The 14,432-nt window shown below is 52.5% G+C and overlaps 4 protein-coding genes across 4 annotated transcripts; 2 read left to right on the top strand and 2 right to left on the bottom strand.

Moving 5' to 3' along the window:
• Positions 1-3,264: 3,264 nt before the first annotated feature.
• B0T23DRAFT_321652 (uncharacterized protein) lies at positions 3,265-4,819 on the bottom strand (the record flags this gene model as incomplete). Its single annotated transcript, XM_062835251.1, has 4 exons — positions 3,265-3,642; positions 3,742-3,970; positions 4,081-4,150; positions 4,387-4,819. The coding sequence occupies 4 exons, from the start codon at positions 4,817-4,819 to the stop codon at positions 3,265-3,267; spliced, it is 1,110 nt and encodes a 369-aa protein (XP_062691042.1).
• Positions 4,820-6,134: 1,315 nt separating this feature from the next.
• Positions 6,135-8,247, bottom strand: B0T23DRAFT_199155 (methylcrotonoyl-CoA carboxylase beta chain mitochondrial precursor). Its single transcript, XM_062833350.1, has 2 exons — positions 7,437-8,247; positions 6,135-7,370 (listed from the first exon to the last, which is right to left on the bottom strand). The coding sequence occupies exons 1-2, from the start codon at positions 8,081-8,083 to the stop codon at positions 6,191-6,193; spliced, it is 1,827 nt and encodes a 608-aa protein (XP_062691041.1). The 5' UTR covers positions 8,084-8,247; the 3' UTR covers positions 6,135-6,190.
• A 270-nt stretch (positions 8,248-8,517) lies between these two features.
• Positions 8,518-10,452, top strand: B0T23DRAFT_385219 (isovaleryl-CoA dehydrogenase mitochondrial precursor). The gene has a single exon (XM_062837524.1). The coding sequence runs from the start codon at positions 8,530-8,532 to the stop codon at positions 10,144-10,146; it is 1,617 nt and encodes a 538-aa protein (XP_062691040.1). The 5' UTR covers positions 8,518-8,529; the 3' UTR covers positions 10,147-10,452.
• A 2,830-nt stretch (positions 10,453-13,282) lies between these two features.
• On the top strand, positions 13,283-14,340 carry B0T23DRAFT_199119 (uncharacterized protein). The gene has a single exon (XM_062833349.1). It carries the CDS (start codon positions 13,553-13,555, stop codon positions 14,159-14,161), a length of 609 nt encoding a protein of 202 aa, XP_062691039.1. The 5' UTR covers positions 13,283-13,552; the 3' UTR covers positions 14,162-14,340.
• The last annotated feature ends 92 nt before the right edge of the window (positions 14,341-14,432 follow it).

Raw genomic sequence — 14,432 nt, 5'->3', positions numbered from 1 at the left:
ATGCCGGACAGTACCGTAGGCCACCCGGGGGGGATTTTCAAGGTAAAGCTGAGACACAAGTCCTGGGCGCGGTTTCGAAGAGGAGGGGTGTTAGAGGCGGGTACCCAACGTGGTAACGTCGCTGGTGCGAGGCCGCTGAGATGCTCCGAGTACTAGAAGTAGAAACAGCGAGGAAGTTCCGCATATCCGGGTCATATCAACCCGACCACCAGCTGTACTGTCGTTAGGCTGCGAGGGCGCCGCGTGCTCATTCCAAGTTGGTGTTATGTGCCCGTTGGCGTGTACAAGATAGATATTCCGGGTGCGGAAGAATACCTACTTATGTGTTTAGGTGTGTGTACCTAGAGGTAGGTACTGTAGTCAGGTTGAAAGAAGTGAACGAAGTGTGAAAAGTTCAAACAAGTCAGCCCAGCGGAGGAACGAGGGGAAGCAGGTGCGGTTAGGTTATGAATGGATAGAGGTACTTAGCTCCCGTCATGAACAAAGTGGAAGAAGCACCATCATGTGTCTCGTCCAGGGAAGGCACGTCTGCTGCGCTAGGGCTCCAGGATCTGGGGCCTGGACTGACAGGGGGGGAGGAGCGCTTCCTGTTGGTGCGCTGGGCACGCAAGGGAACAATGAGTACTAACAGAAGGTCTGCTAAACACAGTGTTACAGTGTTAGTGTCATCGCGGATGCCGAAATAGGTGTTGAGGCCCGGGCTCCACTACCTCTTGGTACCCAGTGGTTCTAGACAACTTCAGTTGAAATGATGCAGATGAGATCCGGGCCTGGTTGTTCCTCTTCTTTTTCACCCTCAAACCTCGCCGTGCATTAGGTTCATTCATCACAGTATTTCTGATTTTTCCCAAGCTCGTAGGCCCCAAGGCGACACGGGGTAGGTATGGACTCCCATGTTTCCCAAACAACAAGATATCCCCACATGGCATTCCTAGGAGTCAATTGAGGTGGCAGGTGACAGATCGACTGCCCTGACTTGTGACAGGGGCATGCTATAGCTGCTGTAACCGTAGAGTAGCTTCCCTGAGCAGCCCGGTACGTAACCCCGAACTGGCTTTGGCCATCCAGGTTCTCACTCTTGCACTTTGTCATCGAGTTTTCTTTTTTCCTCGGTTCCTGTGTACCTACCTCTAAGAAGGAATACCGACTAAGCATTGGTCATTTTACCTTCAGTTATTCTTGTTGTCCTCTTGATGGGATTACAAACGAATCAAGATGTCGTCGTCGCCCACTGCAGCCTAGGTAGCTCAGCTCTACTCCCCCCTCGCGCCTCCAGTCCCCCACGTCTTCCTCCCTTCGGATAGATGGTAACCATCCAACACCCGGCTTCTCAAGGTCCCGAGATCGAGGTAACTTTGGCAGAATAAGACTATAGCAGTAACAGCCTGCCGCACCAAAAAGCCTTCTGTTACATTCGGTCTAGAAAACGTTCGGTACCTGGCGGCTAGACTTTCATTTGTCGCCCACAGCCAGCTATCAACACCTAGTGTACAACGACCTGCCTTCCTTTCTCGGCTTCATGATCAGTCATATCGTCTTTCCCTCTTCCACGGGACTGTCCAACGGGGTTGCCCAAGACATGCCGTCTCGTATCCTTTCCCGTCTTGTCTCGCCCAGCTGACTTGCAAGTCGTGGCACAAAGTGCAACAAACCCATGTATGGCTACCTAGCGGCCTAGCCCTTCACGACAACAAACAAGCTGTTTGGATATGTGGAAAGTTGTGCTTCAAATAAGTGCAGCCGCACTCTCTGGTGACTGATCTGCCGTTTGCGGGGAGGGACGGAGACGGGGACGTTACCCTTCCTTCCACCCAACGGATAACGGGTCGAGACGGCCACCAATCACGGGGGCTTCACGGGTCGTGTGACCCAGATCACGGATCCAAGGGTCAGAAAACACAACCACACCTCATTCTCAAGTACATAGATCCAGTCCATTGGTAGGAAAAAGATTGACTTCGGCATGATATGATCAGCCAAGCACGCGGGAATCTTCGCAACAACTCTTTTATGAGACGGATTTTCTGCCTATCGACAACGGTTGTTGGGCCGTAAGTCATCATGAGCCGCAAGAGGCCAAGACATGGTATGAGATAAAGCGGGGGATGGAGAGACAATATGACATGCCATCCATACCAACCTTCTCAGCCATCTGGGTTCACGATAACGACACTTGCTTTACATTTACATATTCCCGCCTCGAAGAAAGGAAGACGTTCTGACTTTTGCCACCGGCCAGTCTTCCGGCCCTCGCTACTTGCAAGATGGCTTCCTCTCGCATGTCTGGGAGCCCTATCAGAGGCGTCTGTTGGGCTTTTACATCCCGACATCAATTCCATCCTGTGCCATGCTGTGGAATTTGAGCTCAGCTATGGGTCTCCGATCAGCTGCTTGCCTTCCCCTGTGCGTATCACACCGCCAACCGAGCGCGGCTCAGTTACGCTGCTTGTTTTCCCCCTTCTTTTCTTTGGGAGTTGGAAAGCTGGAGACGTTGGTGTCGAGATCATGTTATGCCTGTGGTCTGGTTTTAGTTTGGCCATCGTCACTGGCTCCTGGTCCAGATAGATGTCACAAGTCATGACTGAGACCTATGAGGGGAAACGTAAATAGGTGGAGAAATCTCCACGTTTTCTTTTTCTGCGGCAGCTAGAGATTAGCGTACAAGGTCAAGGTGAGGGCCAATAAGGGTTGAGGCTTTGGTGAAAAACAGGCGAAACAAGAATAGGAAACTCGTAGCGAGCGATAAACGAGGAAGATCGGGAGGAGATCATCTCCGGATGACTCGATGAGAAACATGGGGCTTTCTAATGATAGTAGAGTCTAAAGCAAGGGTAAAGTGCTTTTAACCACAGTAGAACTAAGGTCCGGTAAAGCAGTGGCTTTAAAAAGATATCGCGACTTGGTTGATGCCTAAGGGTGGTAACAAAATGGCAAAGTAGTCTAGTCATCTACACGCGGATATCAACCAACGGATCAGAGCACCCGAGAATACAACTTTATAGTTGAGCTATGTCTTACCATATCCAAACAGCTGGAACATGTTCCCGTTAATAGCTACCGACATGGTGCACAGATACGGCCAGAGATGAACACTAAGCACATAAATTCGAATACACGAAACAATGCTGTTCGATTATAGCTGTTCACATCCACCACCCTCTACCGTTTATTTCACCGTTTCCCTCCCATCCTCAATACAGCCATCCAACCGCATCCAACTACTTTTCGTCGCAAGACCGAATCCCCTTTTCCTCCCCATGCCACTTATGTACAAGTATACCCCCCATCAACCCTCAAATCCGCCCCCGTCACATACCGACTAGCATCCGACAACAAGAATGTGACTGGACCCATCAAATCCTCGGGGTTACCCATCTGGCCCTGCGGGATCAGCGAAGTCCACTTCTCCTTCAAGTCCGGGTTCTCGTCCAGGATCTTTTTGGTCAAAGCCGTGAGCATGTAGCCGGGGGAAATGCAGTTGACACGGATTCCCGCTTTGGCCCATTCTACCGCGAAAGAGGCGGCTAGGTGTCGGACGGCCGCTTTGGAGGCGTTGTAAGGAGTTTGCGGCTGGGGCACGTTGACGATGCTGCCGGACATGGAGCCTATGAAGACGAGGGAGCCGGGGGAGTTGCGGTCCATCTAAGTTGAGTGAAATGGTTAGTTAGTCTTGTCTTCCAGGACGAACTTATTAAGCTGTGGCTTGTCTTGAATAATTTGAACAGAGGCAGTGCGACTTACCAGATGCCTAGCAATAGCCGTAGCGAATAAGTACGTCCCGTCCACGTTGACGCCCCAGAGCTTGCGCAGCCTGTCTACTGGGTAATTGACCGCTTCAAAGTTCTCTGTGAAGCCGGCAGAAGTGACGAGGTTGTCGATTTTGCCGTGCTCGGCGACGATCTCGGCGATGCAGGCGTCGACGGAGGCTGGGTCGGAGACGTCGGCGTAGTGGGCTGTTACTTTGGGGATTCTGATGGACGTTAGTTGAGATGGTAATGAGTAAAAATCGTGAGAGGGGTGGGAGGAAAGGAGAAACTAAGGGGAGGAGAGGAAAAGGGGAGTAAAGAAGAGATAACGGACTTCTTGGCGGAAGGATAGTCCTTCTTGAAGGTCTCGACGATGTTTTGGGCTTGTTTGGTTGCTTCTTCTTCTGTTTTTTGTGAGGTGGTTGTCAGCGCTTCTGTTTTCTTCTTCTCAGGATTGCTCTTCGTTTTCACTTGATCCTCCCCGCTGTCTCCCGTGTTCCCATTCTTCACCATTACTTCACTTTCACCTTCACTCTCACCCCCTCTTCTCTTCACCATGCCCCTGTGAAAATCCTAATCCTTCCTTCAACATTAATCACCTCCCAACCCCGAGAAAAAAGAAACCAAAAAAAAAACTCACTGTTCAAATCAACAATAGCCAAATCCCCACCACTAACTACAATCCCTTGCCCCATCACCAACCCCAACCCTCTCGCTCCGCCCGTCACCACGCCCACCTTTCCCTGGAGAGAAAACGTGGCAAGCGTCGGGAAAACATTCGGCCCCGCTCTTCCTATGCCGCTGTCCACTGGCTGCGAAGAGGGGAGCTTGGAGGGGTCTTCGGGGTATTCGACGGTGATCGAGTCGTCAGTTCGGGCGAAGGCGCCCGCTCCAGGGGTAGGGGTGGTGGTGGTGGTGGTGGTGGTGGTGGTGTTCTTCTTCTTCTTTTGGAGACGGGTCGCGCTGATGTGGAAGGCTCTTTGGCTTGAGGAAAGAATTGGGATGGTTGGGCGGGTTGCTGTGGAGAAGATGTTGCTGGCCCGGAGGGCGCGGGGAACGGCGCGGGTTGCCATTATGAAAGGTGGTGATGATTATGTGTGTCTAGTTGGGTATTTTCCGCCGTTGAGCTGTTCTTAGGGAGCTCGAGAGCTAAAGTTTGTCGTGCCGTTGTGAAGATTATGTCTGTTGGGCTGCGAGATTGTGTAAGTGACAGTTCAAATTAATAGCGAAGGAGAGAGCTTGGCAAGGTGGCTTCGATCCCAACTTACTGTCGCTAGAGTTGGTACTGACCTCGAGACACAACAAGAAAGGGATGAAATGTTCTTGATGTTGGAATACCTTCCGTTTTCTTGTATCAAAATTATTTTATTATCTGGGAAAGGATAAGTTTTTCCTAGTGTATACAACCCTCGACAACTACCAACGTTGCTCAGCTCAGGGAAGATATGCATATGCAAGCTCCCCTCGCAGAATCTGTTACAACATGGACGTCTAGAACTCTCGTACAACCGAAGCTTCAAAAAAATCTGAACGACGATCAGGCCTAGACCCACCATCGTCAACCTCTATTAGCCGGAAGAATGCCAATAGCGCATGACCAACCTGGCAGTTTTAGCCCATATCATTCATTCCCACCTCTGTATCGGTCACAGATGACCCGATGGTCGAATCTCCCAACTCAGTGTCCTCGATAGCCTCGAAACTCCAGACCACTCAAACGCAAACACAACAGGCAAATATCCTCAAATTCTGCACCGCAGCTGCTACTTACCTCTACCTCACCTTAACCAAAGCTTCTCGACATTCCATCCAGAAAAATCAGGCACTCAGGCACACTAACCCGTACCGTATTTCTGGATAATATTCAAGGCGGGATATGTTTCAGAACACCGGCTGACCGCAAAGGATCTTCACTCTTCGCCCCCAGGACCTGCCAGTTGTTCAGGCTGTTTGCCTTCTCGCGGTTTTGCTTTGTCGATCTCACACTTCAGAATCATCAGACATCCAACTGAGCTGAGCTGAGCTCATGCCTTGCTCCACCATTCTCCTTTCTCTCTTCATTCTCTTTCAGTCTGATTTCCAGACTTCAGGGAAGACGTCAAAGTCAGTTGTGGATGTGGCCTCAGCAGCCTGGAGCCCTGAACCAGAGCAGGTACTGCTCCACTTACCCCGCACAAAGACTCTCCACTTTCTCGTCCAGTTCTCCATTTCCCCGCACTCTCTGCCTGAAGCGGGATGGGGGCATGGTGGGGACCCGTTGTGGGGCCCGTGGCTCGGTGGAGCTCGGAGATGTGGAGTAAGTCAGGTCGCCGTGGTAGAGCTCTCCCCGTAACAGGCACAAAAGAATGAAGCTATTCCCAATGGTCATACCCAGTTAAAGGCTAAGTTTTCGGCGGAACAACGGGGTCGATAAGCAATTAATTAACTTGGAGCAACACGCTAAACTACATCCTAAAGACACCAAACTTGGTCCCCCTAGGCGCCTGCTCATTTCTTCCACCCAACGCCGCCCTCAAACCAAGTCCCAAGTACCTCCTCGTATGCTGCGGCGGGATAACACCATCATCCCATAGCCTGGCGCTCGAAAACACTGCATCACTTTCCCTCTCAATCCTGTCCTGCAACTCAGGATCCGCCTTGGTGCCTACTGTCTCCATCACCTTGGCCAGCTGCTCACTACCCATGACGCCAATCCTAGCGTTCGGCCACATCCACAAAAACCTGGGCGAGTACGCCCGTCCGCACATGCCGTAGTTGCCCGCGCCGTAACTGCCGCCGACGACGACCGTAAATTTGGGCACGTCCGCGCACGCCACGGCCGTGACTAGCTTGGCGCCGTTCTTGGCGATACCCTCGCGCTCGGCGTCGCGACCGACCATGAAGCCCGAGATATTTTGGAGGAAGACGAGCGGGATGCCGCGCTGGGCGCAGAGCTCAATAAAGTGCGCGCCTTTAAGGGCAGAAGAGCTGAAGAGAATGCCGTTGTTGGCCACGATGCCAACGCGGTGGCCGTAGATCTTGGCGAAGCCCGTGACGAGCGTGGTGCCGTAGTCGCGCTTGAACTCGGCAAAGGCGGAGCCGTCGACGATGCGGGCAATGACCTCGTGGATGGGTAGGGGCTTGCGCAGGTTGGTGGAGGCGATGCCCAAGAGCTCGTCGGCGCTGTAGAGCGGTTCTTCAAATTTCTGCTCAAAGTCGGCCGGGGTGACGGCGCCCGTGGAGGAGCCGCGCGGCCAGTTGAGATTGGCGATGCTGCGGCGGGCGAGCACAATGGCGTGTGCGTCGTCGACGGCGAGGTAATCGGTCACACCGGAGACGGAGGAGTGCATGGCGCCGCCACCAAGCTCTTCGGGACTGACAACCTCGCCGGTGGCGGCCTTGACGAGCGGTGGGCCGGCAAGAAAGATATGACCCTGCTCTTGGACGATGATGCTCTCATCGGACATGGCGGGAACGTAAGCGCCGCCAGCGGTGCAGGGACCCATGACCACGGCGATCTGGGGGATGCCTTGAGAGGACATGCGGGCTTGGTTGAAGAAGATGCGACCAAAGTGTTCGCGGTCGGGGAAGACATCAGACTGATGGGGAAGGTTGGCGCCGCCAGAATCGACTAGGTAGATGCAGCTGTTTGGTCATCCGTGTCAGTGAACCGTATGTACATGTGTCGTGAAAAGAAAGGTCGAGACTTACGGAAGGTTATTCTCCTTGGCCACCTCTTGCGCCCTCAAATGCTTCTTGACCGTGATGGGATAATAAGTACCTCCCTTGACCGTGCTGTCATTGGCAACGATAACGCACGTAACGCCCTCAACCACACCCACACCCGTGATGATGCCACCGGCGGGCACATCTGCCTCGGGGTAGAGTTCATGGCCAGCCAAAGGAGAAAGCTCCAAGAACGTTGTGCCAGGGTCAATCAATGCAGTGATGCGATCGCGCGGGAGCATCTTCTTGCGCAAAAGGTGCTTCTCGCGCGCCTTCTGGGGACCGCCCTGGTGAACCTTGCGGGTGAGCTCTTCTAGACGGGCCATGGCCTCGCCCATAAGGCGCTCGTTCTCCTTGAACTCGGGGGAGTCAGTGTCGACATCGGACTTGAGGACGGAAATGGCATTGGCTTGGTGGGGAGTTGTGAAAGTCGCGACCGAGCGTCGTTGTTGCTGGAGGAGGCTTTGTTGACGTTGTGATTGTTGTGGTTGTTGCTGGTTGCTGTGGAGGAGGAGCCCGAGATTGCGGGGATGCAGGGGTAAACTGGCGGATCGTGGGGATGTGGAGGCTGTTCTGGACAATTGCTTGGAGAAGAGGAGAACCTCTCTCCTGCTGGCGGAGGAGAAAGACATGGTGATGATGGTGTTTAACTTGGACTTACAAACTCGACGCAACGTTCAAGAACGACAGAAAGGAAGAGGAAAACAACAAAACCAACTGAAGGGGAAAAGATGCTCACGACAACCTCCTTCCAACTCCGCCGCGCCCAGCCGAAGTCCTCGGTCTAACTTGAGCGGCTGCCATCTCAGATCTCGACATTGGCATCTATCACACCGTCTGACGTACCCCTCACGGGCTTGTGAAACTCAATGCCCGGCTTCCATGTAGCCAATCATAGCAAGGATCACTAACAAGATCGTCAAAACCCGAGGCAAGCCGTCGCCAACCGGCCATTTTCGATAGAACACAAGGGTAACATTTACCATCAAAGACTGCCGCGGCTCTGGCTAGATGCGGGATGTTTGGAACAGAAAGTTAACGCTAGTTGGTGTAATGCGTGGCTGGCCATTGTTAGTGGATGGCGAGGGGGGGATCCAGGGGATGCACGAGAGAATGGATGAACGGAGCTCATCCCGACTTGATTACAACTGTAACATTTTTGTTCTTTTTCTCCTCCCCTTTCTCCCAACTTTATCTATCTACTACCAGAGCAACCATCAATTTTGGTCTTCACCAAGTAAACAAAACCCGACAAAACACACAAATGTCCACCCAAGGCCTCTCCCGCGCCCTTGCGCGCTCCACCACCACCAAATCCATCCCCAGAATCCCCACGGGGATTTCAAGGGTTCCCCGTCAATCGCGACTCCACAGCACTTACACGGCGACAACAACAACCACAACCACAACACCACGCCGCCCATCACCAACCACAGTCTCACCACTACTAACCCTCAATCACATCCAAACCCAACGCCGCAACGCCTCCCACAACAAACACCCCGCCGGCTTCACTCCTCCCTCCCCCACCGACCTCACCGAGCTCCGCGAGCGCGTGCAAGAATTCGTCCGGCGTTCCCTTCCCGAGACCCTCGCCGCCGAAACCGACAAATCCAATGCCTTTCCGCCTCACATGTGGCAGGCCCTCGGCGACGCCGGTCTCCTCGGCATCACGGCCGACGAAGCCTACGGCGGTCTGTCGATGGGTTACCAAGCGCACTGCGTCGTCATGGAGGAACTCTCGCGCGCTTCGGGCTCGATTGCCTTGTCCTATGCCGCGCACAGTCAATTGTGCGTGAACCAGCTGAGTCTGAACGGAACCGCCGAGCAAAAGGAGAAATACCTGCCGGGACTGATTTCCGGCGAAAAGGTCGGTGCGTTGGCCATGAGCGAGAGTGGAAGTGGAAGCGATGTGGTCAGCATGCGGACGACGGCCAAAAAGGTCGAGGGCGGGTATAAGCTCAATGGAAGCAAAATGTGGATCACCAATGGCCCGGATGCGGACGTGATTGTGGTGTATGCCAAGACGGAGCCGGATGCTGGAAGTAAGGGAATCACGGCTTTCATCGTTGAGACGAAGAAGGACGGGGTCAAGGCAGAGGGGTTCGAGTGCCTGAGAAAGCTGGACAAGATGGGCATGCGTGGGTCGAACACCGGCGAGCTAGTGTTTGAGAATGTATTTGTGCCCGAGGAGAATGTGCTGGGCAAGGTCAATGGGGGCGTGAGGGTGTTGATGGAGGGATTGGATCTGGAGAGGCTGGTGCTGAGCGCGGGACCGCTGGGTTTGATGCAGGCGGCGCTGGATGTTGCCTTGCCGTATGCTCACTCGAGGAAGCAGTTCGGTACCCCAATTGCCCATTTCCAGCTGTTGCAGGGCAAGTTGGCGGATATGTATACCAAGTTGCAGGCGTCGAGGGCGTACACGTATGCGACGGCCAAGACGGTTGATGAGCAAGGGGTTATCAAGACGCAGGACTGCGCTGGTGCTATTTTGTATGCGGCAGAGAGGGCGACCGAGGTCGCTCTGGATGCTATTCAGATCTTGGGCGGTATGGGCTACATGGAGGAGATGCCGGTGTCGAGGATCATGAGGGATGCCAAGTTGTATGAGATTGGCGCGGGCACCTCAGAAGTTAGGAGGATGGTAATTGGAAGGGCTTTCAATAAGGAATATGCCCATTTGGCCAACAACTAGCTTGTCTGTATAAATCATTATTAGATTGGCAACGGCATTGAATACCTCTATAGGCAGAAAAGTGCTCTCGACATTTTCAGTATCAGCCTCTCCACTGAGAATAGTATGGTTTCTTCCACTTTGTTCGTATGTGTTGTTCAGGAAAACTGTACGGAAGAACCTCTCAACATGCCCCTTTACAAGCTGCATCATGAGGCTAGTGTACACAGCTGCTGCATGAGATGCTGTGACGGGCCCAGACTTTTCGTTCCTTGCTCTCCGTGTACCATCGTAATATTTGACATTCGACGACGATGATGACGATGATGATGACGACGATCTACCTCGTCCGGCCTTCCCGCCCCTTGCCTGTCCTTCGTTGCTTCGCATTAGTCTTCTCACATCCTGGTCTGTGTGAGTATCTTGTGCCTTGTGCCTGCATTTAGACAAGGATGACCCCCACCCTCTATTGACCACTCCTTCATCGTGATGAGAACGGGATGGTGTCAAAAATGTGATATATGAGCCGCACAATTGTGTGGTAGAACCCGGTTGGTCCGCTCTGTCCTATATGAAAACGCATGACACTAAACCGCCGAAGGAGAGCGCGCATTGTCAGCGAGTGTTCCTTACTCGGGAACCTTTCCCCCACGAAAACTTGTGGGAAGCATCCACATGGGGAAGAGCTTCGCTTATACACGTGTACGATCATGGCGGCCCTGGCATATGCACGTAACCTTTGTTGGTGAAGCAGCCCAGCCCCCTCCCCTTCAACCGCGACTAAGAACTAACACCGTCGAATAGTCACAGTATCAGCTATACGTCCCGGTTATGTTTGTATATTCGATCAGTTTCTTTCTGACCTCCACAATGATCCGCAGAACCGAGCGTCTGGATCATCAGTATCAACGTAGCATCGAAGATATCATGCAACATCGGCCTGGGTCGATGGGTGCTTGCACTGAGCTCGATTTCGGATCGTCGACGCTTGGTTGCACATCGAGGCTGACCTGATATTGCCAAGCTCCTTCATCGCGCTTCTTCCTTAGCTCTCCTTATGATAGAGATATCGTTCGTGAGTCTCTCTTTGTGTCCTCCCCAGCTTGCGGTTATGTGGGATGAGCCGCGTTTGTCAACTTAACGGGCGGCTGAGGCCGTTCTTCGCCCGTTTTCCCTATGTTCACTCAACGCTTAGCATCCCTGTCGTCGTATTGCTAAACCAGCAATGTCTCTTCGCCACTGCATTTTCCCTGAAAGATGCTTACGCGGACTAGGGATTTCGTAATGTAAGCATACAAATACCCGTTGGTTTTCCTTGCCGGGACTGATGTCTGTCCGAAACTAAGATGAACCCCCTTCTTGAACCTTTTTCCGGTTGACGTGATACAGGATCTCGACAAATAAATGAGACAGAAGTTTCTGGGCACGCAAAATTTGCGATGACTTCCAAAGTCCGGACCTCCTTTTTCCGAGAGGAGACAGGAGAATGATTCCGATTGTGCTCAATATCTTACCCCCTTGTGATGATCAATGATACCTCGCATTGAACAGCGAGCCATCACTTTGAAAGTACTCTCGAGGTTCCTATTCGGTCGTCTTCATGTAGACTAACTTCCCAATGCCTTTTGTAATAGTTGGGTAGCGTAGCATCTAAGGACGCGGCTTGTTTAAGCGTCATCCCACATAGCAAGTGAGTGTGTATGCGCTTCGAGTTTCTACTCTGCCTGAAACTTAAAGACCGCCAAAGGATTTGTCAGGGTATACTCATGCCCAATTTGTTGGGTAACATGGGCCCATTCTTTTTAAGAGCATAGGCAAACGAATAGTTTGTAAGACCTCCGCAGGGGGCAATCTGCGAATGAAGGTTGAAAGTTGGTAGTACAAGGCCGGAGCGGTAGGATCGCAGAGCGTAGCAACTTTCAACCGGTCAAAGGGAGAGGTCGAGAAGATTCAGTGATTATCATATGCGCGGGCTACTCGAATAGGACAGCGTGGAAGGATGGGAGCGAATGTATGTTGGCGGCTCATTGGATACGAACCAGCCGTTGGACCCCGGTTTCTGAGGAGTACGTAGGAGAACAGTTTCCGTTAATCGGGTGAGCTACCCTGACAAGACGGATATGATTGAACCTCCCTCTACGAGAAAATGTTTGCATAGCGGGCAATCGCAGAGAACCCCGGTGAAAATCAGCTTGTCGACGCAGGAACAGGAACGGGAGCGCCGGTATAGGCAGGGGAAGGCATCAGGTAAAATGTCGGTGACTGAGTGCTTTACGGGGCAAAATGAAGAGTAAGATGGCACAGAACTGCTTGCTTGCCGCAAAAGTATCCAATGTGAAAAAAAAAGTTTCTCCCTCTACAGGGTTGAATTCCATCATAGAAACTCCAGGAAGGAAACGGAATCCGGAACGAACAGCTGAAAGCTACAAAGAAACAGAGACCATAGAACAGCGGTGAAGATCTTTAACCACACAAATGGAGTAGGGCTCTGGGTTTATACCAAGAAGCCGACCTGTACCGGCACTCATGAAAAGATGATGGCTTTTGGGCAATGTACAGCATCGGGCATCTGATGGTGCTACGGTGGTATGATCAGCCACCATCGTCACCAGAATGCAGTGAATTCAGTCGACGTTGTGATTACTCAAACGAGACATCATGAACTTTTGCTCCCAGGTATCACATAACGCCGCTTTGATTTGGGGCCAACTTTGGTGTTGATTCGACGACAGCTGTGGTAAGACTGACGACTTAGAAGGAGGACAACACGTGGAGCTGTATCGGACCGTCGAACTCGCAGCACGACAGGGCGATACGGTACGTAGGTTTGTGAACCATGGTCGTGACACAAGGCTCGGGGTTCGCGTTCATGGATAATATATTGCATAGGGAACTGGGGGGCAGGCGTTAACTGGCCGCTTCCATGGGACCCATCACGATGGTGTGTCGGTAGACGCTTGTTTCTTTTTCAGTCCGTGAACCCATGCTTTGGACCAGTCCTGCAGATTGACCGGTTGCTACTGTCGCTCACCGGCGTTTGAATATCAGGATGAAATGGTCCGGAGTACTGGGTACTAACCATGGCGTGTTTCTGAGCCGCTCGGTCTGCAGGCGAAAGAGATGAATGGTACTGTTAATATAACTTGAGTGTGGTATTGGGAGAGAGCGAAAGAGTTGCTTTTCAGAACAGAGAGTTTGCTTTGTGGCGTGGCCCATATACCAGACTTGTCGAACTGTGGCGAGACTGGAACGCATCATCCTCGGCTTGTTCATTCCTTGCACTGGCAACCATATATATGGGGGCATCCTTGAGCAGCTCCTCGGTGCTCCCACAACACACACAAGGAGAACTTCTCCCGCAGCAGTGAACCTCGCCGGCCTCCAAAAAACTTCAAAACCAAGAACCGACAACAGAACTGACAACATAATGGCGATCGATCTTCAGCCATGGCTGGATGGCATTGATGCCAGCATGGTATTCCACCCAGCTAACGCCTTTGTGATCTCGTGCGGCACCGTGACGCTTGACCTCGGCCGTGGAAAGGTGCTGTTGATTTGGAACCGGAACCTTTCGATCTTTCAGCTGCCCAAGGGTCGAAGGAACATTGACGAGCCCATGCTCAACGCGGCTCTGCGCGAGACATACGAAGAGACCGGAGTGCGGGCGACGCCGCTGGAGCTCAACATTGCTACGAGAGCAACACCGCCTACCGTCGACGAAGGGGCTGATGGGCCACCACAAAAGAGCCCACAGATCACCGAAGGACACCTGAGCACCGAGTTTGTCGGTACCTGCCTCTATCCAGACCCGCAGTCGGACACCAAAGCGCTCAAGGCCGTCTTCTTCTTCGTGGCAACGGCTGACTCGACGGCCACACGAGACAATGGGACGCAGGAGACATATGAAAAGCTCGAGGCTTCATGGGTTCTCATCTCGGAGGTGGACCAGAAACTTCGATTTGCGAGCGAAGTTGCTGTTGTGAAGAAGGCGGTGGCGGATGTTAGGAAATCGGGATATACCATCAACAATGCCTAGTTGAGGTCTGTTGACGTGGTGGATGTGGGAGAGAGATTGCACGAGACTGAGAGAAATGCCGAAGGAAGGCGAAGGAAGGCCATCCTCCCTTTGTGAGTGAAGGGCCTTCCAGACATTTAGGTTATGGAATATATGCGGGGGGAAAACTGCGTGATCTCCCAGAAAGGCGCATGGAAATTGTGACGGTGATGGATGTTTTAGGGTGTGAAGGCAAAAGAGACTGTGAAAAGAACGGAAAAAGGCCGGTGGCTCTCGAGTATGTGTTATTTTA

This window comes from Neurospora hispaniola, assembly GCF_033458365.1.
Source record: "Neurospora hispaniola strain FGSC 10403 chromosome Unknown B0T23scaffold_6, whole genome shotgun sequence".
NCBI classification, from domain to species: Eukaryota; Fungi; Ascomycota; class Sordariomycetes; order Sordariales; family Sordariaceae; genus Neurospora; species Neurospora hispaniola.
This window is presented reverse-complemented; position numbering and strand designations above follow the sequence as displayed.

What these genes read in the sequence shown, in the direction of transcription:
- B0T23DRAFT_199155 (XM_062833350.1), bottom strand. Translation starts at nt 8,083, where the DNA reads ATGTCTTTCTCCTCCGCCAGCAGGAGAGAGGTTCTCCTCTTCTCCAAG. An exon ending in GCCAAGGAGAATAACCTTCC is followed by an intron (nt 7,371 to 7,436) that starts GTAAGTCTCGAC and finishes ATGACCAAACAG; the next exon opens with CTGCATCTACCTAGTCGATT.
- B0T23DRAFT_385219 (XM_062837524.1), top strand. Translation starts at nt 8,530, where the DNA reads ATGGCGAGGGGGGGATCCAGGGGATGCACGAGAGAATGGATGAACGGA.
- B0T23DRAFT_199119 (XM_062833349.1), top strand. Translation starts at nt 13,553, where the DNA reads ATGGCGATCGATCTTCAGCCATGGCTGGATGGCATTGATGCCAGCATG.